The 26,550-nt window shown below is 45.1% G+C and overlaps 1 protein-coding gene across 1 annotated transcript in view; it reads left to right on the top strand.

Moving 5' to 3' along the window:
* Window positions 1-26,550, top strand: part of TBL2 (transducin beta like 2) — a 648,257-nt gene that overhangs the window by 234,428 nt on the left and 387,279 nt on the right. Inside the window, exon 4 of the mRNA XM_044054120.1 lies at window positions 22,174-22,325. Within this exon, the coding sequence (XP_043910055.1) occupies window positions 22,174-22,325 (152 nt within the window). The remainder of the gene's footprint in view (window positions 1-22,173; window positions 22,326-26,550) is intronic.

Here is a 26,550-nt window from a genome sequence, read left to right on the forward strand (position 1 = left end):
ACCAGACTGGCCATGCCAGCAGTGGTGCCCACTCCTACGCAGTCTGACAAGTGCCAACTTGGCACCTACATCAGACCCCCTCTCTGCTGTCCCAGCAGGAGGGACAAATTTTGCATTCTCAGCTGCAAACCCTGAACCTGGTAGCCTGTCTTATTCCCTGAATACATCACCAGCAACCCTCAGCAAACAGGTGCTGGATGTTATCCTTGAGGCCAGGAGGCCTAGTACTAGGAAATCCTATTCAGAAAAGTGGAAAAGATACTGTTCTTGGAGCCAGTCTTATGGAAAGGACACAGCCGTGCCGACCTTACCTCATATCCTAGATTATCTAGCAGAGCTGCTCCACAAAGGCCTATCATTCTCATCAGTTAAGATTCATGCCTCTGCCATCTCAGCTCATTACAATACTGAGCCACCCTTCTTCGCTCAGCCTCTGATCAAACAGTTCCTGAGAGGAGCTAACAAATTAAGACACCCAAGGAGAGCTCCCACTCCTGCCTGGGACCTTAATTTTGTACTAGAGAAGCTCATGCTCCCCCCTTTAGAGCCTGCTGCTACAGCAGAGTTAAAATTCCTCTCTTGGAAAACAGCTTTACTTCTAGCCATCACTTCAGTAAGAAGAGTATCTGAGTTACAGGCCCTTATGGCTGTGGAACCTTTCATTATCTTCCATGCGGACAGGGTTTCCCTCAGGACTTAACCATCATTTATGCCCAAGGTGGTATCCAATGTAGCTTTAAACCAATCCATCCATTTACCAACCTTTTTTCCCTAATCCTCAGAATAAAGGGGAAGGGATCCTGCACTCCTTGGACGTGCACAGACAGCTCAGGTTGTACCTTGACAGGACTAAACCTTTCAGAAAATCTGACCAGCTGCTAGTCAGATTTGCTACAGGGGCAGAGGGCAAGGCCATTTTAAAGCAAACCATTTCTAAGTGGATACCACACTGCATCCATTTCTGCTACAAACACTATGGAAAACCTACCCCACCAGGCTTCCGACCTCATTCCACTAGGGCTACCTCAACCTCTACAGCATTTCTCAGGGGAGTCCCTACCAGGGACATCCTGGAAGCTGCAACCTGGAGATGTTCTTTGTGTTTCAGTGTTGCAGTCATTACATTTGGGTAATCTGCGGGCAGGTTGCCCTCAGTCGGCCTGATTAACAAAGTCTTGGGTCCTGCGTCAGTTGCTGTCCCTTCTTCCATGACGTCAGGTCATCAGGGGTATAAAACATGCAGTCAACACCATTTTCATCAGTCTTTCTTGCCGCGCGGTGCCCGAAGCAGAAGCAGTTCTCAAGTGCCACTCGGTCGACTCCTGAAATTTTCATTTTCGAGTTTCAGAACTGAAGTCTTCAAGCTAAAGCTAAGTACCCCATTGGGGAAACTTTTTCTTGCTCCTTACCGATGTCAGTAAAAGTTAGTAATTGTATTACTTGTGGGAAGCAAATACCTCATAAGGATTTTCATTTGTACTGTATTCCTTGCCTAGGCCCTGACCAAAATGTGCCTTGCTGTCGGTTTTGTGCTAAATTTAACCAACACAGTATTAAGCGTTGGTATATTTTTGCATCTAAATATTTTGGCTCAAGATTTAACTATCCTGAAATGTCGTCGGTTAGCAGTCCGACTACCGGAATTCACAAAAAATGCAAAGAAAAAGACAGAGACAGACCATCTAGGTCCAAAACCGACGACGAAGCTTCTCCTAAGCAAGTTGCCAGTTTGCCGGTACTCAATGATGCACTTTCGCAGCCCCTGATACCCGCTGTGCAGGCACCGGCTTCTGTGGGTGTTTTCAGGCCTAAAGATTTGTATATTAAACCTACGCCATCTTCAAAACCAAGGCCAAAACCAACTTCTATGTCTAAAAACATGACGCTTGGGCCACGTCCACAGGCCCCTATGCCTAAAAAACAAATGATCAAAATGGCTGAGGATTTAATTACCTTGATCGGGGGTTCCCAACCCCCTCCTGCTAAGAGGCCTAGGCAAGGCACTGATTATGAATCGTCAGATCAGGTTTCCATTTCTTCTGATTCCTCTTCTGATCAGGAATTTTCTATTCCACCTTATGAGGAGACTGATGCAGAAGAATCCATCCCTTCTGCTTCTCCTCCTGAGGATTTTTCTTTTGGAGAAACTTTGCATACCTTAGGGGAACATTTTCATTGGGAAAGTCAGGATTTTTCAGAATCCAAAAAGAGGCTTAGGGATTTCCTTCTTCCTCAGCATAGGCCTTTGGCTATACCTCCTGTTCTAGACATTGTTGATGATGTTTTCTCAAAATCCAGCATGGCTCCTGATTCCCTGCCTCTGGCTCTTAGTAAGCCAGATAGAGATATTACAGGGTTCCTGACTCCCACAAATTCCTTTTTAAAATCCCTACTGCTGACCCTGAAACAATTTCTCAGGCTCCCAAGGGTGTTAAGGCTTCTACTGCTAAAAATCCTACCTACCCCTTCTGATAGAGACTGCAGGGCACTGTGTAGATGGGGGTAAGAAAGTTTACACGTCTGCATCCCTGGCAATCAAGGCTTTAAACTGTCAATTTCATATGCTTAAATATCAGCAGCATGTCATGGGCTTACTTAAACAGAAAATGATGTTGATTTCTGACTGTGTGGAAAATAGAGTTACAAGATTTATTACATTCAGCTGAACAAGTTGGAAAGCATACTTTGCAATGTGGTTTTGATTCCTTGGAGGCCTCTTGCAGGGCCGCTGTAACTGGATCTGTGATAAGAAGGCATGCTTGGCTCAAGGAGCAAAATCTGCCTGATCATGTTAAAGCAAAATTATTGGATGCTCCTTTACAACAGGACAGTCTATTTGGTAATAAGGCAGAAGTTTTGAAAAAGATGGAAGGCAAAGCTAAATCTATGCAAACTGTAAAAGATTTCCTACAAGTGCAGCCACTCAGGTTCAGCAGGCACTGGCCTACTAAGAACTGGTCCTTTCCAGCACCCACCAGAGCCGCTCAAGTCAAACCCAGACACTCCAAAGGCTCCAGGTTTCAGTCACAAGGAACTTACAAAACAAAATAATGGGGTGCCTCCACCTCCAAATCTGGAAGTAGCAAGGCACTTCCCTACGGTAAACAGTCTCAATGACTTTCCTCTGCCATTTCTAAGCACTTATCTTTTGGCAGCCCCTTTGGGGGGGAAACTAGCACTTCATGCACAAAATTGGCATCTAATTACCCAGGACAAGTGGGTTTTAAATATAGTATCCCAGGGATACAGATTTCATTTCCACACGTTGCCAGTTCCAAACGGATGGCTAGATCTGCCTCCAAATCAGTGGGCAGAGGCCCACAAGTTATGTCCCTCATGAATATGGGGGCTATTCAACCAGTACCAGAAAAGGAAAAGGGACAAGGTTTTTATTCAAGACTTTTCCTGGTACCCAGAAAAGACAAATCATGGTGTCCAATTCTGGACTTATCCATTCTAAATACTTTCCTGGACATTCCAAAATTCAAGATGCTGACTCTACAACAGTTACTGCCTATGCTAGGCAAGGATGCCTGGTTGGTATCTCTAGACTTAAAAGAGGCGTACTTGCATATCCCAGTCAGGGAATCTTGCAGAAGATACCTCCGCTTCAAAGCAGGCTATTTGCATTACCAGTTCTCTGCACTGCCCTTTGGCTTATCTACTGTGACCAGGGTCTTCACAAAGTGCCTGGAACCAGTAATTGCATTTTGCAGACAAAGAAACATTCAAATTTATCCTTATCTGGATGATTGTCTAATTCAGGCAGAAAACAAGGACACTCTTCTACAGCATCTGGCGTTTGTAAAGAGGCTTCTAACGTGCCTAGGGTACACCATAAACGAAAAGAAATCACAACTGGTACCCACTCAAAAAATTACATTCCTGGGTGCAAGCTTGAATACAACTGCCCAGATGACTTGCCTCACGGCAGAAAAACAAATCCAATTGATGACTTTACTTCAGACAAGTGGCCACAAAAACCCAGTTATCTGCAAGACAAATTCTGCAGGCCTTTGGGTTCATGACTTCCTGCATTCTTCTAATTCCATATACAAGGCTTCACATGAGTCAACATTGTCACAGCTTGGAAACCATGATTCCTATCACTTCTTGCCTGCAAGCAAGAGTTCCTATGGTGGGCAGAGGCTTGTCACCAAAATAAGGGACTGTCATTCATTCCACCCCCTGCCACCCATACCCTGACTACAGACTCATCAGACTATGCTTGGGGGGCACATCTGGCAGGGAGATGCATTCAGGGCGAATGGAGTCCAAATCAAATGCACCTGCATATCAACCAGAAAGAGATGCTAGCTGTACAGAATGCTCTGACAGCTTTCAAGGACTTTCTTCATCCAGGACAACTACTGATAAAGACGGACAACACCACAATCATGTACGTAAACAAGCAGGGGGGTACCCATTCCTACCCCCTTTGCAGACTAGCCATGGCTTTGTGGAACACAGCCTTGACTTGCCACATACATCTACAAGCTCAATTCCTGCCAGGAAAGCAAAATACTCGGTAGACTAAGCAGAAATCTTGTGGACTGACACAAATGGAAACTGGATCTGCAAACCTTCAGCATGTTGACACGCAAATGGGGGAGCCCAGCCATAGATCTTTTTGCCTCACCCCAAAACTATCAGTTGGACAAATTCTGCACAAGAATCCATCACAAAAAAGCTTGGAAAGTGGATGCTCTATCCTTCAGCTGGAAAAACCTATCAGTCTATGCCTTTCCCCCTTTGCCTTTGCTCTCCAAGGTATTACTAAAAGTCAGACAGGAAAAAACAAAAATGATTCTGATTGCTCCAGACTGGCCTCGCCAACACCTGGTATCCGCTCCTACGCAATATGTCACACCTTCCTCCGTGGTACCTGCCTCAGACACCTTATCTACTGCCTCAACAGAACTATCAAATTCTACACACACAGCTCCAAACTCTGAATCGTGCAACATGGTTAATCAACTAATTTCACCAGTTACATCTCTCAGCAAACCTGTGATGGATGTCATTTTGGAGGTTAGAAGGCCTACTACTAGAAAATCTTATGCTGATAAATGGAAAAGATTATGTGCCTGGAATCGGGCACAAGGAATAAGCACAGCAATGCCCAATATTCCTCAGATTCTGCAGTATTTAACTGAGATGCTTCACAAGGGCCTATCTTTCTCTTCCATAAAAATCCATGCCTCTACCATTTTGAGCTCATTACAACACAGAGCCTCCCCTCTTTTCTCATCCCCTGCTAAAGCAGTATCCCAGAGGGGCCAAAAATTTAAGACCTCCCATGAGAGCACCAACTCCTGCATGGGACCTCAGTTTTGTCTTGGAAAAGCTCACCCTACCTCCTTTTGAGCCAGCTGCTACTGCAGACATAAATTTTCTCTCTTGGAAGACAACTTTTCTTTTAGCAGTCACTTCAGCTAAAGGATTTCAGAACTCCAGGCTCTCATGGAAGTGGAGCCTTTTATTATTTTCTACTCGGACAGGGTAGCGCTCAGGACCAATCCATCCTTTGTGCCTAAAGTGGTATCTAGTGTGGCTCTTAATCAGACCATTCATCTGTCAACTTTTTCCCAAATCCACAGAACAAGGGAGAGCGGATTCTGCATTCATTGGATGTACACAGACAACTAAGATTCTACTTGAACAGGACAAAATCTCTTAAGAAAATCTGAGCAACTACTGGTGGCATTTGCTGCAGGGGCAGAGGGAAAGGCTATTTCAAAGCAGACTATTTCAAAATGGGTAAGCCATTGTATTCATTTCTGCTACATGCATCATGGTAAACTTGTCCCCAAGGGGATCACATCCCATTCCAGCAGGGCTACATCTACTTCTGCAGCCTTTCTCAGAGGGGTTCCTACCAGAGGCATTGTAGAAGCTGCTACCTGGAGCTCAGTTCATACGTTCACCAAGCATTATCATTTACCTCTTTTCTCTAAATCCAGAGCAGACTTTGCCACTGCTGTCCTGCAGGGCCTTATAGCTGCTCTTAATGCTGTATAATTCCATCCTCCCAACCATAGCTTTGGGATTCTACCCAAATGTAATGACTGCAACAGTGAAACGCGAAGAACATAGTACAGGGATGTTCGAGTGAATTCACTGTTGCAGTCCTGGTTACCCACCTGCCAGCCTCCTACTCATCTCTTTTTATACCTCTTTTTTCTGTTACTATGCTCAAAAGCCTTTTTCTTGTATTTGCTTTAATTTGGAGGTATATTTTTTTGTGTTGTAAATTACATGCATATATATGTATATATTTTGCTCCCCATTTGAGGGGCACCTGACATCTGGGACAAGAAACACTGATGAAAATGGCGTCAGCTGCATGTTTTATACCCCCTGATGACCTGACGTCATGGAAGAAGGGACAGCAAATGACACAGGACCCAAGACTGTTAATCAGGCTGACTGAGGGCAACCTGCCAGCAGATTACCCAAATGTAATGACTGCAACAGTGAATACACTCGAACATCTACATTTATGGTAAGTGTACACAACTGTACTTTCTGTACACACCTTCACCAAGCATTACCACTTACCTATCTTTCTTTTCTAAATCCAGAGCTGGATTTGCCATAGCAGTCTTACAAGGCCTGCTCCCCAGCACTAATACTTTTTGACTGCCTCCACCCTTTCTCAGCTTTGGGAATCAACCCAAGTGTGATGACTGCAACAGTGAAACACGAAGGACATAGTACAGTTGTGTACACTTACCATAAATGTAGATGTTCGAGTGTATTCACTGTTGCAGTCCTGGTTACCCTCCCTCCAACCCCCCTGTCTTTTCTATACTTTCAACCTATCCTCTTTTTTGGCCATATCTTATGGCAGTGGTATTTACTTTCTACTGGAGGTGTTCCACACCATGTGATTGCTATTTTGGGGGCTCCTGACATCTGGGCCAAGAAAAACTGATTTAATGGCATTGGCTGTATGTTTTATACCTCTGATGACCTGATGTCATGGAAGAGGCGACAGCATCCGACGCAGAAATCCCAAGATTCTGGTTTTCGGGCCAACTGAGGGTTACCTGCAGGCAGATAACCCAAATGTGATGACTGCAACAGTGAATACACACAAACATCTACAATTATAGTAAGTGTACACAACTGTACTTTCTCACAGTTACTACATGAGCCGCAGTTTTGTGCCTGTTTTAACACAGCTCCACTGAGTTTGGCGACCAGCCACTGCTGTGCTATCTTCATCTGAACAGTCTGAGGCATCTGTTTGCTCGTAGCGCGCCTTCGCACAGCCCCTTACAGTGGAGGTAACCATTGGCAGTTATAGACACAAAAGCTACAGTAGATTTATTTTCCCTTAGAAGCTGCCCGTGCTGCAACTGAGGAGTCCCTTAAATTGTGCTTAGCTGCTCGGAGAACACCTTCGCTGGGCTTTCTACAGCATTTGCTACTTTAACTGAAGTCTCGTAATCCCTAATACTGCCATATCCCTTGAGATCCCCAGTATAGTATAGTCCCAGCATTGAGCCCCCAATTAAACCACATCCATGTTCTTCGTGTTTCACTGTTGCAGTCAGCACACTTGGGTTATCCTGACAGGGGTAGCCCTCAGTCAGCCTGACTACCAAAGGCTTAGTATTTCTGTGTTGTTTGCTGTCGCTTCAGGACTGCCGACAGGTCATCTGTGGTCTAAAGTCAGATAGCTGACTCCATTAATTAAGTCTTTCTTGCCGAGGACCCCGAAGCAGTTCGCACGAGTGCCGGTTGGCTCCAACCTGAGTCCTCAAATTCTGATATAGCTTTGGTAAGCCATCCGACTACCGATTTTCCGAAAAAACGTAAAGGTAAAGACAGAGACAGACAGCACAGGTCCAAAACTGCCGGCGATGCTTCCGTTAAGCTAGTTGTCAGTTCTCTGGTCCTCAGTGAGGTGCTTTCGCAGCCCCTGACGCCCACTTTTGTGGATTCGCAGGCCGCTACCGAGATCCTTTCGGAGTCTGGTATGCAGCGAGACTCTTCTTCAACTAAGGATCCTGCAGATGTCTCTACCTTGGCTGGGTGCAGAGCCACTGAGCAGGCACTGGCTTCCAAGGAAGTTCTTCGCACTACCGATACTCGACACAAACCAACGACTTCTTTTGCATCTTCATTTCTTTATAAAACTACTGAGTTTCTAGGGCCCAGGGTACAAACTACACCCAAAAAACCAACAATCCAAACTCAGGCACCTGCTTCCATGCTTCAATCTCAAATGCTTAAAATGGTGGAAGATCTTATTATGCTTATTAGGGGAAGCCAGGCTACCCCTTCCAAAAGAAAGAGAGACTTGTCCCCAGTAGTTTTATCTGAACAGGAGTCCGATGACTCTGATGCTTCTGAATATGAAGACATGCAATCCTTTTCTGCTTATGAGGATTCAGATGCAGAGGAATCCATTCCTTCTGCCTCTCCACCCGAGGAATTTTCATTTGGTGAAACCCTACATACTTTAAGGGAGCATTTCCAATGGGAATGTTAGGACTATTCTCAGTCAAAGAGACTCCAGGAATTCTTAGATTTACCATAGCACAGACCTTTAGCCATTCCTCCTGTCCTGGATGTTGTGGATGATGTTTTTCTGGAATCCAGTTTGACTCCTGACACCCTTCCTCCAGCTCCCAGGAAACCTGACAGGTACTACAAAGTCCCTGAATCGCACAAATTCCTTTTCAAAAGTCCTACTGGTGACCCAGATGTCATCTTCCAAGGACCTAAAGGAATTAAAGCAACCTCAGCTAAGAATGCCACCCCCTCAAACAGGGATTCCTGAGCTTTTGACATATGGGGTAAAAAAGTATACACCTCTACAACTCTTGCTATTAGAGCACTAAAATGTCAGTTCCACATGCTGAAATAACAGCAGCATACCATGGAACTCCTCACACAAAAAATATCTTCCTTTCCTGCTTGTGCAGAAAATAAAGAATTACAAGAGCTTATGCATTCTGCAACCTTGCAATGTGGCTTTGATGCCCTAGAAGTGTCTTACAGGGCAGCAGTCACTGGTTCTGTCCTTAGAAGACATGGTTGGCTTAAGGAACAGACCATGGCAGACCATGCCAAATCAAAATTATTGGACACACCATTGATCAAAGACAAAGAGGTCTTAAAAAATATGGAAGAAAAAGCTAAACCTATGCAGACAAAGACTTTTTACAGGTCCAGCCTTCGAGGTTCAGTAGGCATTGCCCCTCCAAGCACTGGTCCTTTTCGGCCCCCTCCAGGCCAGCTCAGCCCAGACCCAGGGGAAGCAGACCCCCCCCCCCCCCAGACTGTAGTTCAAGGGAATGCAGAGATCTAAGCAATGGAGTTCCTCCTCTTCAAAAACAGGGAGTGCTAAGCCACCCCCTTATAGTAAGAACTCGCATTGACTTTACACCTCCCCCCCCTTACCTCTGCCCACCTGCTTGTGCCCCTAGGAGGAAAACCCTCCTTCCATGCAAACAACTGGGCCTCTATTACCAATGATCGATGGGTCCTCAGCATAGTATCCCAAGGATAAAATTTTATTTCCACACTCTACCAACCCCAAAAGGGTTCCCCCATCTCCCTCCAAACCAGTGGGCAGAGGCCAAAAAGGAAGCCCTTTCCCTTTTCTCCATTAGGGCAATACAACATGTTTCTGCAGAACAGATAGGCCAAGGTTTCTATTCCAGACTCTTCCTGGTACCCAGAAAAGAGGGCACCTGGTGCCCAATACTCAATCTACCCATTCTAAACGCCTTTCTGGTGATACCAAAATTCAAAGTGCTCACCCTCCAGTAGCTTCTTCCTATGCTTTCCAAGGATGCTTGGTTAGTCACCCTAGACCTAAAAGAGGCCTACCTACACATCTCAATCAGGGAATCTTGCAGGAAATGTCTGTTTCAGGGCAGGATCCATGCACATTCAGTTCTCTGCATTTCCCTTTGGCTTATCCACTGCTCCCAGAGTTTTCACAAAATGCCTGGCTCCTGCCTTTGCTTTTTGCAGACAAAGAAATATTCAAATTTAGCCCTACTTAGATGATTGCCTGGTTCAGGCAGACAGTCAGGAAAAGCTGTTACAGCACCTGACCTTTGTAAAGGACCTACTGACCTCCCTGGGGTATACTGTCAACGAAAAGAAATCAAAACTAGTCCCCCCACAAAAAATAGTATTCCTGGGAGCAAGCCTGGACACAGCATCCTAGATGACATTCCTTACGCCAGAAAAACAAGCCCACCTGACAGGCTACTTCTTTCGACTAGCCACCAGAACCCAGTTATCCGCAAGGAAAATCCTGCAAGCTTTAGGGTTCATGGCCTCCTGCATTCTACTCGTGCCATATGCCAAACAGCATATGAGAAAACTACAGTGGTACCTAATAAGCCTTTGGTGTCAGCACTCTCAAGACCATAAAACTATCATGCCAATGATATCCTGTCTAAGGAAAGATTATCTTTTGTGGGCAGCAGCATGCAACCACAACAAGGGACTTCCCTTTTCACAACCCCACGCTGCCCAGACCCTCACCACAGATGCATCAGACTATGCCTGGGGTGGACACCTGGATGGCAGGTGGATTCAGGGCCATTGGAGCCCAAATCAAATACATCTGCACATCAACCAAAAAGAGTTGCTAGCTGTTCAGCATGCCCTGACAGCTTTCAGACCCCCTACTCTCCCAGTGATGTGGTATGTCAACAAGCAGGAAGGGACTCGCTCTTATCCTCTCTGCAGGCTTGCCATGACCCTTTGGCACATGGCCTCAGCCATGCAGATACACCTGCTAGCACAATTCCTGCCAGGCTCCCAAAACTCTCTGGCAGACAACATAAGCAGAAACCTGCTAGACCACAGAAAGTACAGTTTTGTACCTACCATAAATGTAGATGTTCGAGGATCCACATTGCTGCAGTCCTAACCATTGGGTAGTCCGCTGTCCAGTCGGCCCGAATACCAAAGTATATGGCTGACGTCGGTCAAGGCGCATTAGACTGATGTCAGGACGTCAGGGTACTAATGCGCATGACCGACGTCATATCCTCAGTCTTTTCTTGCCCCAGATGTCAGAAGACCCTAAAAGACAAGGCCTAAACCAAAAACACCAAAAACCCTGCACCAAACATATATACAATATATACAAATTTACAAGAATATAGCCTACCCACACCACCACCCCTAAACACAGAGGGAAGGAGGGAGGGAAATTGACTGCAGCAATGTGGATCCTAACATCTACATTTATGGTCGGTACAAAACTGTACTATGTTCTTCATTCCACATTGCTGCAGTCCTAACCATTGGGTAGAATCCCAAAGCAGAGGTAAGGGAGGCTGGCAAATCATAAGGAAGCAGGAGCTGTCAACATGCCTTGCAAAATAGCTGTGGCAAAACCAGCCCTAGATTTAGAGTAGAGAGGAAGGTGGTAATGCTTAGAGAAAGTATGTACTGAACTCCAAGTAGCTGCCTCCAAAATATCCTTAGTTGCCACCCCTTAGAAATGCTGTAGAAGTGGCAGTAGCCCTAGTGGAATGAGGCCTAATCCCAGCTGGAATCTCCTTGCCATGATGGGAATAACAAAATGAAATGCAAAACCCAATCCACTTAGAAATAGTTTGCTTAGACACAGGCTTGCCCTGGGAACTCAAAGCAAAAGAAACAAACAACTGCTGAGACTGCCTGAAATCCTTAGTCCTGCTTAAATAATAACGTAACTGCCTATGTACATCCAAAGTGTGCAAAATCTTTTCTCCCTTATTTTGGGGATCTGCATAGAAAGTAGGCAAATGAATAGTTTGGTTTAAAGCCACACTAGAAACCACCTTAGGCATAAAGGAAGGATTAGTACGTAATGATACCCTATCCTTATGGAAAATCAAAAGGGCTCTACTGCCATAAGGGCCTGCAACTCAGAAACCCTTCTTGCAGAAGTAATAGCCAACAAAAAGCAGTCTTCCATGACAAGTATTTCAATTCAGCAGTAGCCGAGGCTCAAAAGGTTGTAGAGTAAGTTTTCCAACACAAAATTGAGATCCCAAGCAGGAGTAGGAGCTCTCGTGGGGTCTTATATTCTTTGCCCTCTAAGAAACTGCTTGAACAAAGGATCACGAAAACAATGGAGGGTCACAATCATAGTGAGCTGAAAGTGCTGCAGCATGAATCTTAATGGAAGAGAAGGACAAACCTTTGTCCAATAACTCAGTAAGATATTGAAGAGCCACACTCAAATTAGGCTCAGAAATCTCCAAATTCTTTGCTGCACTCCAAAATAAAAATCTCTTCCATTTTACACTTTCCTTGTACTAGGTCTTCTGGCTTCCATAATCACATTTAAAACTTGTTGAGGAAGTTGAGACCTGCTGTGTTTCAAAACAGAATATGCCATGCTGTTAGATGAAGAGAGTGAAGCTTGACATTGAGCAGGTGACCGTCCTTCTGAGATAACAGGTGTGGAATCAAAGGTAAAGGCCATGGAGGCTTCCTTACCAGACTCCTTAGTAGTGGGTACCAGTGTTGCCGAGGCCAATCTGGAGCTATTAAAATCATCCTTGGCTTGTCTTGTCTGACCTTTAGGAGCACCTTTGGGAGAAGAGGCAGAGGTGGAAAGGCATACACATGAAGATTTTTCCAACTGAAAGAAAGAGCATCCACTTTCCAAGCTGTATGATGAAACCCCTTTGTGCAAAACTTTGGCAGCTGGTGGTTCAGTGGAGAAGCGAACAGATCTATGTCTGGAGTTCCCCATGACACTGTCAATTTCTGAAATACATGAAGATCCAGTTTCCACTGTGGGGATCCATGATTTGCCTGCTTAACACATCTGCTAAGGAGTTCTGTGCTCGGCAGAAACCTTGCCTGAAGAGTTAGTTGCAAGCTGAGCGCAGTCTCCCATAAAATCATTGCTTGCCTGCATAGAGGATAAGAATGTGTTCCCCTTGTTTGTTGATGTACCACATGACAGTTGTGTTGTCTGTTAGAATCAACACCTGCCCAGGAAGAAGTAACTCCTTGAAAGCCATTAATGCAAACTGGACTGCTAACATCTCTTTCATGTTGATATGTAGATGCTGTAGTCTGGCAGGCCACTTGTCTTGTATCCACTTTCCATTTAGATGAGCTCCCCAAGCAATGTCCGAGGCATCTGTCGTTAAAATCTGACTCGCCTCTGTGCGGGTCACAGAGAGTCCCTTGTTTAGGTGACATTCCTGAGCCCACCACAAAAATTCTTTTTGAATGCAAGGTATTATTTGAATGACAGTGTCCAAATCCTGGCAGTGCTGTGTCCACACATTTTTGAGATACCATTGCAGCTTCCTCATATGCAGTTTGGCATTGGGAAGCACCAGAATACAAGATGCCATGAACCCTAAGGCTTGAAGGACTGTCCTTGCAGTCAGCCCGGACTGAAGAGATAGTTGATGGAAGTAACTGGAAAGATTCTGTTGCTTGTCCGGGGTTAAAAGGCCATCTGGGCTGCTGTATTCAGTCTCACACCCAGAAAGCACATGTCTTGAGAGGGTACTAGACTGGACTTTATTTCGTTCACAGAATACCCTAGGCATCTTAGCACTGCTATGACATATTCCAGATGCTGTAGAAGGTCTTCCTTTTCTTGAGCCAGAATCAGGCAGTCGCCCAAGTAAGGATAGATTTGAATTCCTTTTAGCCTGAAGTAAGCTATCACTGGAGCCAGAACCTTTGTGAATACTCTGGGCGCAGTAGATAAGCCAAAGGGCAACACAGAGAACTGATAATGAGAATTTCCAGCTCAGCAGATACTTCCTGCAACTTAGTCTTATAGGCACATGAAGGTAAGCTTCCTTGAGATCTAAAGTTACCATCCAATGATCTTTGCCCAGCAGAGGTAAAAGCTGTTGTAACGTCAACATCTTGAACTTGGGAATGTCCAGATAAGTGTTGAGGATAGATAAATCCAAAATTGGTCTCCACGTGTTCCCCTTCTTTGGTACTAGGAACAGGCGAGTAAAATCCTAGGCCCCTTTCTGGTACAGGGACCGGCTGAATGGCCCCTATTTGGAGTAACAGAGAAATTTGCTTGTGAGCCTCTTTCCTTTGTGGAGGGGGAACGTCTGGCATGCCTTTGAAAGGGGCAATGTATGGAAATAAAACCTGTAACCGTGGTGAATGATATCCAACACCCATCTGTCTTGAGTGATTAAATCCCAATTTTCTTTGAAAAGAGACAGTCTTCCTCCCAAAGGAGCTGCCAGACGAGAATCTACTGGCAGCTGAAAAGGCAGGTCATTGGGTCTGTTTACGAAAGGACTGACCCCTGCCCTCACCAGAAGTCTGAGCAGGTGAACCCCTGTTCTAGGCCTAAAAGAACCTTGAGCTCTGCCCTACCACGTCTAGACCTACCCCTAGACTGAGAATCATAAGCAGGATATGTCCATCCCTTAGTAGGCCAATTTCTACTAAACTGGTGGCTGCACCTGCAAAAATCTTTAACAGTCTGCATAGACTTAGCTTTGTCCTCCATTTTCTTTAAAACTGCTTCCACAGGCGAACCAAATAACACATCAGACTGTAAAGGAGCATCCAAAATCCTAGTCTTAACATGCTCTGCTAAATTCTGATCCCTTAACCAGGCATGCCTCAAGAACAGAACTAGTGGCAGCCACCCTCGAGGAGGCCTGCACAGCATCAAAACCACATTGCAAAGAATGCTTACCCACTTGTTCAGACACATGAACTAAATCCAGCAACTCTTTACACTCTATACCTTCCGCCAAAGCATCCACCTTAGATTTCAATTGTGAAAGGAGATAATTTTGATATTTTAGCATGTGAAACTGACAATTCAACGCCTCATGGCTAAAGTGGAAGAAGTATACACTTTCTTTCCCCACCTATCCAAAGCCCTTGCCTCTTTATCAGTGGGAACAGGATTTTTAACAACAGAGGCCTTAACACCTTTAGGCCCCTGAGAAATAGTTTCGGGTCTGCCCTAGGACTCTTAAACAGATACTTATGAGCTTCAGGCACCCTATAGTACCTATCAGGTTTAACAGGGGCAGGAGGCAAAGAATCAGGGTTCAGGGAAGCCTCTGCAAAACATCTTCCACCACATTCAACACAGGAGGTATAGCTAAGGGCCTATGCTGGGGCAATAACAAGAATTCCCTAAGCCTTTTCCTGGAATCAGTGTAATCCTGGCCTTCCCATTTAAAGTGCTCCCTCATGGAATGCAGAGTCTCTGAAAATGAGAAATCCTCAGGAGGAGAAGCTGTAGGAGTGGAATCATCCACATCAGAATCAGAATAAGGAGGATACTCCTGCAAGTCTTCCAGAGAAGACTCAGAAGCCTCTGAACACTGTTCAAAACTCTCAAACTCAGGTTCCACCCTAGGCCTCTTATCAGGAGGGGGCATAGAGCCTCTAATCATAGTAATTAAATCTTCTGCCATTTTAAGCATATGTTTCTTAGGCACAGAACCTGAAGTGCTAGGAGAAGCCCCACTGAAGCTAAACTTGGCCTACCTCTCAAAGAAGTTTTGGAAACAGAGAGGCTCTAACTACCTTGGGAAGAGAGGAAGAACAGTCACCTGAGAAGCCCCTCAGCCTGGCCTACCTCCTGAGAGGGCACATCCTGTAACAGTAAAGTCTCTGCCTGAGACTCCAAAGAAACTCCTGGCAAAACCTCTGGCTCCACTGAGCCTTCTAAAGAACCGACGTCCGGGACTGCCGGTTCATCAACCCTAGGCTTTGCTGTTTTGTCTTTGCGCTTTTTGCGGGGGCCGGAGCATCCGACGGCATTTTATAATTACAACGCTTCCCAAACACTAACCTGGCACAGTCTAACCTTCTCTTAATTGTGCGTTTGTTAAATCTAGCACAAGAGCGCAACCAACAACGCCGTGCTCAGGCCCTAAACAAGGTATACACAAAGTATGGTAATCCCTATGAGGTATCTGCTTCCCACAAGAAATACAGTTATTCACTTTTCTGACATCCGGTTAAATACTGAGGCAAGAAAAAACCAAAATGTTCCCCAACGGGGTACTTAGCCAACTTTGATTCGGTCTGAAACTCCGACTTCAGAAATTTTTCAGAACGCCAACCTGCACTCGCAAAACTGCTTCTGCATCGGACCATGCGGCAAAAAAGACTGAGGATATGACGTCGGTCATGCGCATTAGTACCCTGACGTCCTGACATCAGTCTAATGCGCCTTGACCGACGTCAGCCATATACTTTGGTATTCGGGCCGACTGGACAGCGGACTACCCAATGGTTAGGACTGCAGCAATGTGGAATGAAGAACATCCTTCACCCTTGTAACCCAGAAATGGGGCACACCGAAGGTGGACCTCTTTGCCTCCCACTCCAATCATCATCTCAGCAAATTCTGCGCCAGGGAACCTCACAGCAAGGTCTGAAAAGTGGATCCTCTTCCCTTCCAATGGGTAAACCTCTTGGTCTATGCATTTCCCCCTCTACCACTCATTTCAAGGGTACTGCTCAAAATAAGGGAGGAAAAAACAAGGGCAGTCGTGATTTTCCCCGACTGGCCATGCCAGCACTGGTACCCACTGTTGTGTAGCCTGTCACCCCTGCCACCGTGGCACCTACCTCAGATCCCAACACTCCTGACCCAGAAGAATGGAGAATTCATGCGTCCCCAATTGCAGATCCTCAACCTGGCAGCCTGACTTATTCCCTGACCTCTCCTCAAGCTGCCAGCTTAAGCGAACAAGTCCTAGATGTTATACGCGAGGCCAGACGCCCCAGCACTAGAAAATCTTATGCTGACAAGTGGAAAAGGTTTTGCACCTGGATCCAGGCTAAGGAAGCCAAAACAGCACAGCCCTCCCTACCTCTCATGCTGGATTACCTAGCAGACCTACTACACAGGGGTCTGTCCTTCTCTTCTATTAAAATTCATGCCTCTGCCATCTCTGCTCATTACAGCACAGAGCCACCTCTCTTTTCACCCTCTTATCAAACAGTTCCTAAGAGGGACTAACAACTTAAGGCCACCCAGAAGAGCTCCTACCCCAGCTTGGGACCTTAACTTCATGTTGGAAAAGCTCACCCCCCCCCCCTTTTGAACCTGCAGCTTCAGCACAGTTAAAATTCCTGTCTTGGAAAACAGCCTTGCTTCTGGACATCACTTCAACTAGAAGGGTTTCAGAGCTACAAGCACTCATGGCTGTAGAGCCCTTCATCATTTTCCATGCTGACAAATGTCTCCCTCAGGTCTAACCCATCCTTCATGCCTAAAGTGGTGTCCAGTGCGTCTCTCAACAAATCCATTCATTTGCCCACCTTTTTCCTTAACCCACAAAACAAGGGGGAAATGATTCTGCACTCTAGATGTACACAGACAGCTCAGATTCTATCTGGATAGGACTAAATCATTTAGAAAAACTGACCAATTGCTAGTCAACTTCGCAGCAGGGGCAGAGAGCAAGGCCATATCCAAACAGCCTCCAAATGGATAGCATACTGCATCCATTTCTGCTACAGACAGCACAGGAAACCGCCCCCAAACGGGGTCAGGATGTATTCCACAAAGGAAACCTCCACCTCTGCAGCTTTTCTCAAATGGGTCCCCACCAGGGACATTCTGGAGGCTGCAACATGGACTTCTGTTCATACCTTCACCAAGCATTACCACCTGCCTATCTTCTCTAAGTCCAGGGCAGGCTTTGCCACCGCAGTCTTGCAGGACATCCTAGCCAGCCCCCAGTCTTCGTGACTGCCTCCACCCTTTTCTTCAGCTTTGGGAATCAATCTAAGTATGATGACTGCAACAGTGAAACACGAAGAACATAGTACAGTTGTGTATGTACACTTACCAGAAATGTAGATGTTAGAGTGTATTCACTGTTGCAGTCATGGTTTCCCACTCTCCATCCCCCTTGTCTCTCTCTCTCTCTCTCCACATTCAGACCACAAAGCGAAAGTGTAATAACTAAAGGAGGTGGAGTATCAGTATTCATCAAAGGGTAAATACACCTCTAGAATGGTTAAACAAAACAATGCCCTTGAACTAATCCAGGTACAATCGACTGTAGGTAAAACCCCTTTCCAAGGTTTTGCCAGTTACAGGACCCCCCACCTCTTTGAACCAGGGTACCCGCACTGCATACTTGGATCTACTTGAATCGCTCAAGCTACAACAAAACACCCTGGTTTTAGGTGACATTAACTAACTACCCATCCATAGATTGGGTAAATTATACGTGTACTAACACACTTATTCAGCTCCAATGCCCAGGAACACTTGGTTGACACCCCCACAAGGGGCCCAAACATTCTGGATGTGGTGTTCAATAACATGGGTGATCATTGCACCACCTCATGTGTGCGGCCTTCCCTAGTGAGGTCTGACCATAAATCAGTCTCATTAAAACTAACTGTAACATCTGACCCCCTATTAGCAGCAATTAGACTAAAAAACTTCTCCAAAGCCAATTACAGCCTAATTCGTGACAGCATTAATAGCTTCATAGCCCCTACCCTCTTTGATGGCTTGGACAACCAATACTGGGATTTACACCAATGGTTAGTATAAGCATCTATACAAATGCATTGACTCGGCTGTACCTGATAGGAACAAAACAAGATCCTCAAGGAAGAACAAGCATGGCTGGTGGATATCCACCATTAACTGGTCATACAATAAGAGAAAAAATTGCTGTCCAAGAGCAGGAAGGAATGGTCCTGAACTGGAAGCATTTCCTCCTCTGATTTAAACAAGCAAATAAGACAACCTTCTAAGGCATTCAAAAGCTAACTATGAATCCAAATTAGGCTCCTTTACTAAAGATAACCATAAGGCCTTTTTTATCTATGTCAGAAACCTTAAGGAAGAACCCAGATCTGCGCAGAACTGGTTGTTAATGACACCACATATACTGAACCTGCAGAAATAGCCAACCTGCTAGCTGACAGGTTCAGTGAAAACTTCTCCCCCTGTCCCTGCCACATATCCCCCAAAGCATCCCTACCACCTGCCCTTCACCTAGTATCTCCAAAGAGCAGGTCGTAAACGCCCTCTCCAAAGCCAAAAACACAGCCTGCATGAGACCTGATAATATTACAGTCTGCATTCTAAATGGATTAAAACAGGAACTAGCTGCACTGCTGGATACTCTATTTAACCACAGTTTAAGCACTGGTTGTGTATGTGCTTAATGGGAAACAGCAGCCGTCATCCCAATACATAAAGGAGGCACCGCCACAGACCCTGGGAACCATGGACCCATAAGTCTGACCAGCCTAATCTGCAAGGCAATGGAAAGAATAATCATGGACCTTAGCAAAGGTATAGGAGACCTTCGAATGTTCAACCTAGCTTAGTTTGGCTTCATTAAAGGGAGATCCTGCCTCTTTAACTTGGTGGGCTTCTTTGAGACAGTCATCAAAGCCGTGGATGAAGGGAAATCAGTGCAAATGGCCTACCTGGACCTGGCCAAGCCTTTGACACTATTCCCTACTCTGGCATCATTGATACTCACCCAGCTAGAGATCAGCCTGTATATTGTCAGGTGGGTTGCAAACTGGCTCACTGATAGAATGTACACAGTCAAAATAGGTGACTCTACCTCCACCAGCAGTCCTGTAACCAGTGGTGTTCCACAGGGATTGGTGCTGGGGCCTCTGTTGTTTGGAATGTAATTCATGGGTGTACAGGCTAAAACAAAAAGCATATGGCTGACAAAGTACTGATTGCAAACTGGATGCAGTCCTCAAGTCCCCAAATGATATCCACAGCCTACAAGAGAGGCTTGCACAAACAACTGATGCTAAAGTCATGTGCTAAAACTCGGTGCAAAAAAAATGCATTATCATCCCCTTCTTAAAGGGTGACGTCCTTGCATTTTACCACATTAATAACACCCTAAGCATGCAGTCGGTGGTGAGATATTTGTGTGCACAGGTTGACAGCAGCCTTTCCTTTGACCGCCATGTCTCCACATTGATAAGAAAGGCTTTCTGCATCGCCACCTCATAAGTAACGGCATTGCATTTGGAACAAGAGAGGTTATGTAACACCCCTGTACCCCTCACTCATCAGGCCAATAATAGAGTGCATTGCTACCTTTGGTATGTACCTTACCAGGCACCTGCAGCAACTGGAAAGACATCAGAGGTTCCTTAAAAGAAAATTCAGGGTCTTCAGCATATGTCACACATTGACAGACTGAAATCACTATCACTATACACTCTGTCATACAGACTACTCAGAGGTGACCTCTGCCTTGCATGTAAAGCAATCTCAGATCCTGCTGTAATGGAAATGCTGCACAATTATAAATCAAATGGTATAAGATACTCTCACTCTAGGGAGCGCAACATGGTATGTGACATCAACAGGACTTGCTAGAGAGACCAATATGTCTCAGAGTTTACCTCTCCTGGGGAACAGATGCCAATCCAGGTGAAGCAGAACTCCTTGCTGACCTTGCTTAAGCGTAATTTGAATGATTGGATGGGAAACCGGAAATTCACCCTGGGAATTTCACCTGTGTCCCTTTTGGACAGGAGCAGTAGTTGTTGACGTAGTTCTGCTTAATACCTAGATATTCTTGGGAACAGAGGTTGTACTTGGCTAGGCTTGTAAGGGCCCTAGGGCTATTAGCCTACTAACCTCCTATGATCCAGTGATTTGAAGAAATGGTCAGAAAAGGGAACAGTTATGTGAAATATTGCTTTGTGCGCTGCAAAGGTCTTCTACCGGTTCTTTGAGTGGAAATTGACCCGCCTGATGTTAGCAGGTGTTTGTTTTCTTTGATCATTTATGAAATGGACTAGATTAGTGGAGAGCTGTCAGTGTGTGCATTGCCTTGAAACTGGCACTTGTCTGATGTTAGCTTGTTTGCCTGTTTAGAAAATGAAATAGACTCTTATTATTTCCAGGCATGTTTGTAATATCCTTTTTTTGAAAAGCATGTGTTTCTTGTTTGAGAAGTTGGGATTATGATGTTGTTTGTACAGAGTAGGGCAAGTCAAATTTGTCAGTTCTGTCGTGCATATTTGTAGGCCACACACACACACACACCACGACGCATCGCCAAGACGCACACACGCGCCACGCACACACACGCGCCGCCACCGCACACACCACCACACACACACACACACACACACACACACACACACACACACACACACACACACACACACACACACAGTATAAACTGTTTACTGGAGGGTGGAGAGGATCCCTTGGTGTTTTGTGTAGCATATCGAGGTTAATAACAGATGTGAATTGATGCATTACTTTTTCCCTTTTGCATTTCTTGAAAAGTGTTGTGATCCACAGTAAAATGGTAACTGTTTCAGTGTAGCACTCCAGTCGTAGGGCATTGTTTCATTGTGTATTGAGTATTACATGTACATTAAACAAAATCCTTTAACAGCAAAGCAGTTCTCCAGTATCCCCAGCAGAGTGACATACCTGCCTACAGGTATTCCACCTCTTGGCACAGTTTTAGTGCTCTGTTTCTGACTAGGTAAATAGCTGCTGCTTCTTTCCAGAAGACAATGAAACAGCAGACCAGTCTTGTCATTTCCTTTCAGGAAAGTGGTAGTTTTACTTTGTACTGAAATTTCTGTGCTAGCAGCAAAACTGACCTCCATTGCCGCTGTACATTATCCTATACCATCTGAAGTACGCATTCTGTACTGTATAAAACTATTTACATTTCCACCTTAAAGGCAGTCTACCATCATCCCATGCCTGTCATAAGAAAAGCTTCAGGATGCCCTCTCTTCCTTAAGAAAACTACAGGATGCCCTCTCCTTTTTGCAAGGTTTCTAGTAGCAATAGGCGAAACATCCCGCGTGTCTATGATTAGACGTCTTTACTGTGTAGACTGGGTGATTGATCAAGAAAATAATTTCTGTTGTGTGGTTGAACAAGAAAATCATTTCTGTTCTGTGAAAAAAAAAGTCCTGACCTCAGAGTGACACTTAAGTTGATATGGGAAAAAATGTTAGTAATGCAGTTGAACTTGCTGGACTTTCCCATCTTTGAGTGTACTGGAAAATGACCAGTTCTTTGTTGTTTATAGTGGTCAATGCTTGATTATGTTTATGATAAACTGTAGGAAGCTTTTTACAATGAAATATGAAAAACCTGTTACACTTTGCTGGCTCCTGCCATCACTTGTATTAAGCTATTTTTCTCTATTTATTTTCTTCCCCCCACAGAGCCTTCATTACATGGTTGTCAAATGGAGAAACAATTCGTGTTTTCAAAATGAACAAAAAGGAGGATGGTGGTTTGACATTTACTGCAGCAGCAGCAGACTTTCCTCCGAGACATAAAGCACCGATTGTCAACATTGGAATTGCAGAAACAGGTACAGCAACTTTCAGCACACCTCTGAGAAGGCCATTGTCCGTAGTATGTATGCTTTCTGACCTCCCAGCCATATTCCTTATTTAATCACAACAGCTCCAACTCTAGTTAAAACTATCATCCTAACGGTTTCATCGTACTTTATAATGATAAAATACGATTATTATGGGAAAATGCTCGGATGCATGAGGTATTTGTTGATGAAACATTGAGTGGTCTTTGTTGACAACTTTTGTACACAAGTTTGTAACATAAAACATGATGTTATGTAGTCCAATCTCATCTACATTCTTACCCTTGGGTTCAGAGCCGAATGTCTGCTCCTACTCGGCCAAAACTTTTCTAGCTCAAAGTCTTTCTATTGGCTGGGCTAAGATGGCATCCCATGCTGCAATGCTCTATACCCCCGGATCTCGTTTGTCGCTCGTGTAGCTCGGACGTGGTCTTACTCTTGGCTGTGGCTAAGTACCCTTTTTTCTTCATTATTAGAGAATTTGTTGAAAACAAAAAGCTATTTTAATAGCTATTGTGTGTTCTGGTCTTGTATGGTGAAAAAGTTTTGTGTTTGATCGTTTTTTCCTTGGTATCCCACTAGCTGTTTCCAACGGGCTAGGCCCGTTTCAGTTAGAGGACCTAGTCTGTCCCTTGCTTCCTTGTGATGTTCATCGTGTTACACTGCTGCAGTCATTACACTTGGGTTATCCTGCCATCAGGCGGTCCCTCAGTCAGCCAGAGTTCCAAAGTCTTGGTCCGGCGTCGGTTGCTGTCGCTTCTTCCCTGACGTCAGTGCGCCAGGCGTATATAAGATGCATCCGACGCCATTTTCTTCAGTCTTTCTTGCCGCACTGTACCCAAAGCAAAAGCAGTTCGCAAGTGCCGGTCGGCCGACTCCTGAGATTTTCAAAGTCGAATTTCAGATCCGAAGTCTTCAATAAAGCTAAGTACCCCGTTGGGGAAACTTTTTTCTTGCCTCAGACCGATGTCAGAAAAAGTTAATTGCATTTCTTGTGGGAAGCAAATACCTCATAAGGACTTCCACTCTTACTGTATTCCATGCCTAGGCCCTGATCACGACGTCACTAGTTGTCAGTTTTGTGCTAGATTTAACAAACGCACTATAAAACGACGTTTTGATTTTGCTTTGCACTACTTTGGCTGAAGGTTCAATTATACAATGCCATCGGAACAACCGACGACCGCAATTCATAAAAAACGCAAAGACAAGGATAAAGACAAGCATCCGAGGTCCAAAACCGATGATGAAGCCTCTTCTAGGCCAGTCGCCTGTTCGCCGGTTCTCAGTGAGGCACTTTCGCAGCCCCTTACACCCGCTACCTCAGAGCCACAGGCTGCCTCAGACTCCCACGTGGAAACAACCAGGCCTCTGGATACTCAAGGTATTGGGCCTACGGAAACTAATCCCTCAGATGGGTCCGGAGCCGCTGAGCAGGCATCGGCTTCTGAGGGTGTTTTCAGACCTTGACAACTTACCATTAAAGCAACAGCCAAGACAAAAACACCATTAAAGACAAAGAAGCAAGTACAGCATTCTCCAGGACAGTCCTCCATGCCTAAGAAACAGATGCTCAGAATGGCCGAAGACCTCATTACTTTAATCAGGGGTTCCCATCCCCCTCCTGAGAAAAGGCCTAGGCAGGCTACAGACTATGATTCCTCTGATTGATTCCTCTTCAGACCAGGGATACTCTCTACCCCCCTATGAGGATTCTGATGCTGAAGAATCTATCCCTTCAGCCTCTCCTCCTGAGGATTACTCTTTCGGGGAAACGTTACATACCATGAGGGAGCATTTCCATTGGGAAAGTCAGGATTGTTCTGAATCCAAGAAAAGGCTTAGGGACTTACTTTTATTGCCTCAGCACAGGCCCCTTGCTATTCTGCCTGTGTTAGATATTGTGGATGATGTGTTCTGTGAATCCAGCTTATCTCCTGATTCTTTGCCCCCTGCTCCAGCCAAGCCAGATAGGTATTAGAGTCCCTGACTCTCACAGGTTTCTTTATAAAAACCCTTCTGCTGATCCAGAAACCATTTCCTAGGGTCCCAAAGGGGTTAAGGCTTCCATTGTAAAAAATCCAGTCCCCTCTGACAGAGATTCTAGAGCATTGGATAGATGGGGGAAGAAGGTTTACACCTCTGCAACTTTAGCAGTAAGGGCTTTAAATTGCCAGTTTCACATGCTTAAGTACCAACAATATTTAATGGCTCAGTTAAAACAGAAAATGCTTACAAGCTCAGAAGCTCCTGACTATAAGAAATGCAGGATTTATTGCATGCAGTTGAACAGGTGGTAAAACATACTTTGCAATGTGGTTTTGATTCTTTAGAGGCCTCCTGTAGAGCTGCAGTTACAGGTTCTGTGATTCGAAGACATGCTTGGTTAAAGGAACAGAGTTTACCTGACCATGTTAAGGCAAAATTATTGGATGCTCCTTTACAGCATGATACCTTGTTTGGTGTTAAGGCAAAAGAGGTGTTAAAGAAAATGGAGGATAAAGCTAAATCTATGCAAACAGTCAAAGATTTCTTACAGGTACAGCCACCTCGATTTAGCAGAAATTGGCCTACAAAGAATTGGTCCTTTCCAGTGTCAGACAGGCCACAGAGAGGCAGATACAGATGCTCAAGAGGCAGATCTCAACCCCAAGGCTCTTAGGGGTACCTCAACCCCAAAAGGAGGTGAGGACAAGTCTCAACCTTACAGGAAACCGTCCCAATGACTTCCCCCATCGTATGCCAAGCACTTTCCTTTTGGCAGCCCCCTTAGGGGGGGGAAACTAGCACTTTTTTCTCAATCTCAAGGTTACAGGTTCCACTTTCACACTTTACCAAGGCTAAAGGGAATGCCAGACCTGCCACAAAATCAATGGGCAGAGGCTCAAAAGCAAATTTCAGCCCTCATGGACATGAGAGCTATTCAGAAAGTACCACAGCAGGAACAAGGACAAGGATTTTACTCAAGACTCTTCCTGGTCCCCAGAAAGGACAAGGCCTGGAGACCCATACGAGACCTTTCAACACTAAATACTTACCTGGATGTGCCGAAATTCAAAATGTTGACACTACAGCAGCTTCTTCCCATGCTGGGCAAGAAGGCTTGGCTTGTTACTCTGGACCTCAAAGAGGCATACCTGCATGTCCCTATCAGACAAAATTGCAGAAGATACCTCAGATTCAAAGCTGGTACAATGCACTACCAATTCTCTGCACTGCCCTTTGGCTTATCTACTGTGCCCAGGGTCTTTACAAAGTGCCTGGCACCAGTAATTGCATTTTGCAGACAAAAAGGAATCCAAATATATCCATACCTGGACGACTGCCTCATTCAAGCAGAGGAAAAAGGACATTCTTCTAAAGCATCTGGCGTTTGTGAAAAGGTTGCTAATTTCTCTAGGGTACACAGTAAATGAAAAGAAATCAAAACTAGTGCCCTCACAACAGATAATATTCCTGGGTGCCAGCTTGGATACAATGGCCCAGATGGCTTATCTCACGCCAGACAAACAAGGACAACTGACTCAATATTTTCAGTTGCTGGCAAAACAGTCCCATCTCCCTGCAAGAAAAATTCTGCAGGCCCTGGGATTTATGGCATCATGCATACTACTAATTCCATATGCCAGACTGCATATGAGGAAATTACAATGGTACCTAAAAAGTGTTTGGACTGAACACTCTCACAGTTTAGAAACAGTGATACCAATAATTCCCTGCCTACAACAGGAGTTTCGATGGTGGGTACAGGCATATGTCACCTCAACAAGGGTCAGCCTTTCACTCTACCCACAGCCAGGCAGACTCCTAACAACAGATGCTTTGGATTACTCCTGGGGAGCACACATGGCAGGAAAATGTATTCAGGGCAAGTGGACCACAGACCAAATGCATCTTCACATCAATCAAAAAGAGATGTTGGCTGTTCAAAATGCCCTAACAGCTTTCAAGGACCTTCTGCATCCAGGACAATTATTGTTAAAGACAGACAACACCACAGTAATGTGGTACATAAACAAGCAAGGGAGCAGTCATTCTTATCCCCTATGCAGGCAAGCCATGACCTTGTGAAACACAGCTCTAACTTATCAAGTTCATCTGCAAGCACAATTCCTGCCAGGAAAGAAAAATACTCTGGCAGACGATCTCAGCAGAAATATCATGGACCCTCACGAATGGAAATTGAATCCACAAATCTTCAGCATGGTAACGC

Source organism: Protopterus annectens, chromosome 13.part0, assembly GCF_019279795.1.
Source record: "Protopterus annectens isolate FY-2018-M chromosome 13.part0, PAN1.0, whole genome shotgun sequence".
In the NCBI taxonomy this organism is placed as follows: domain Eukaryota; kingdom Metazoa; phylum Chordata; order Ceratodontiformes; family Protopteridae; genus Protopterus; species Protopterus annectens.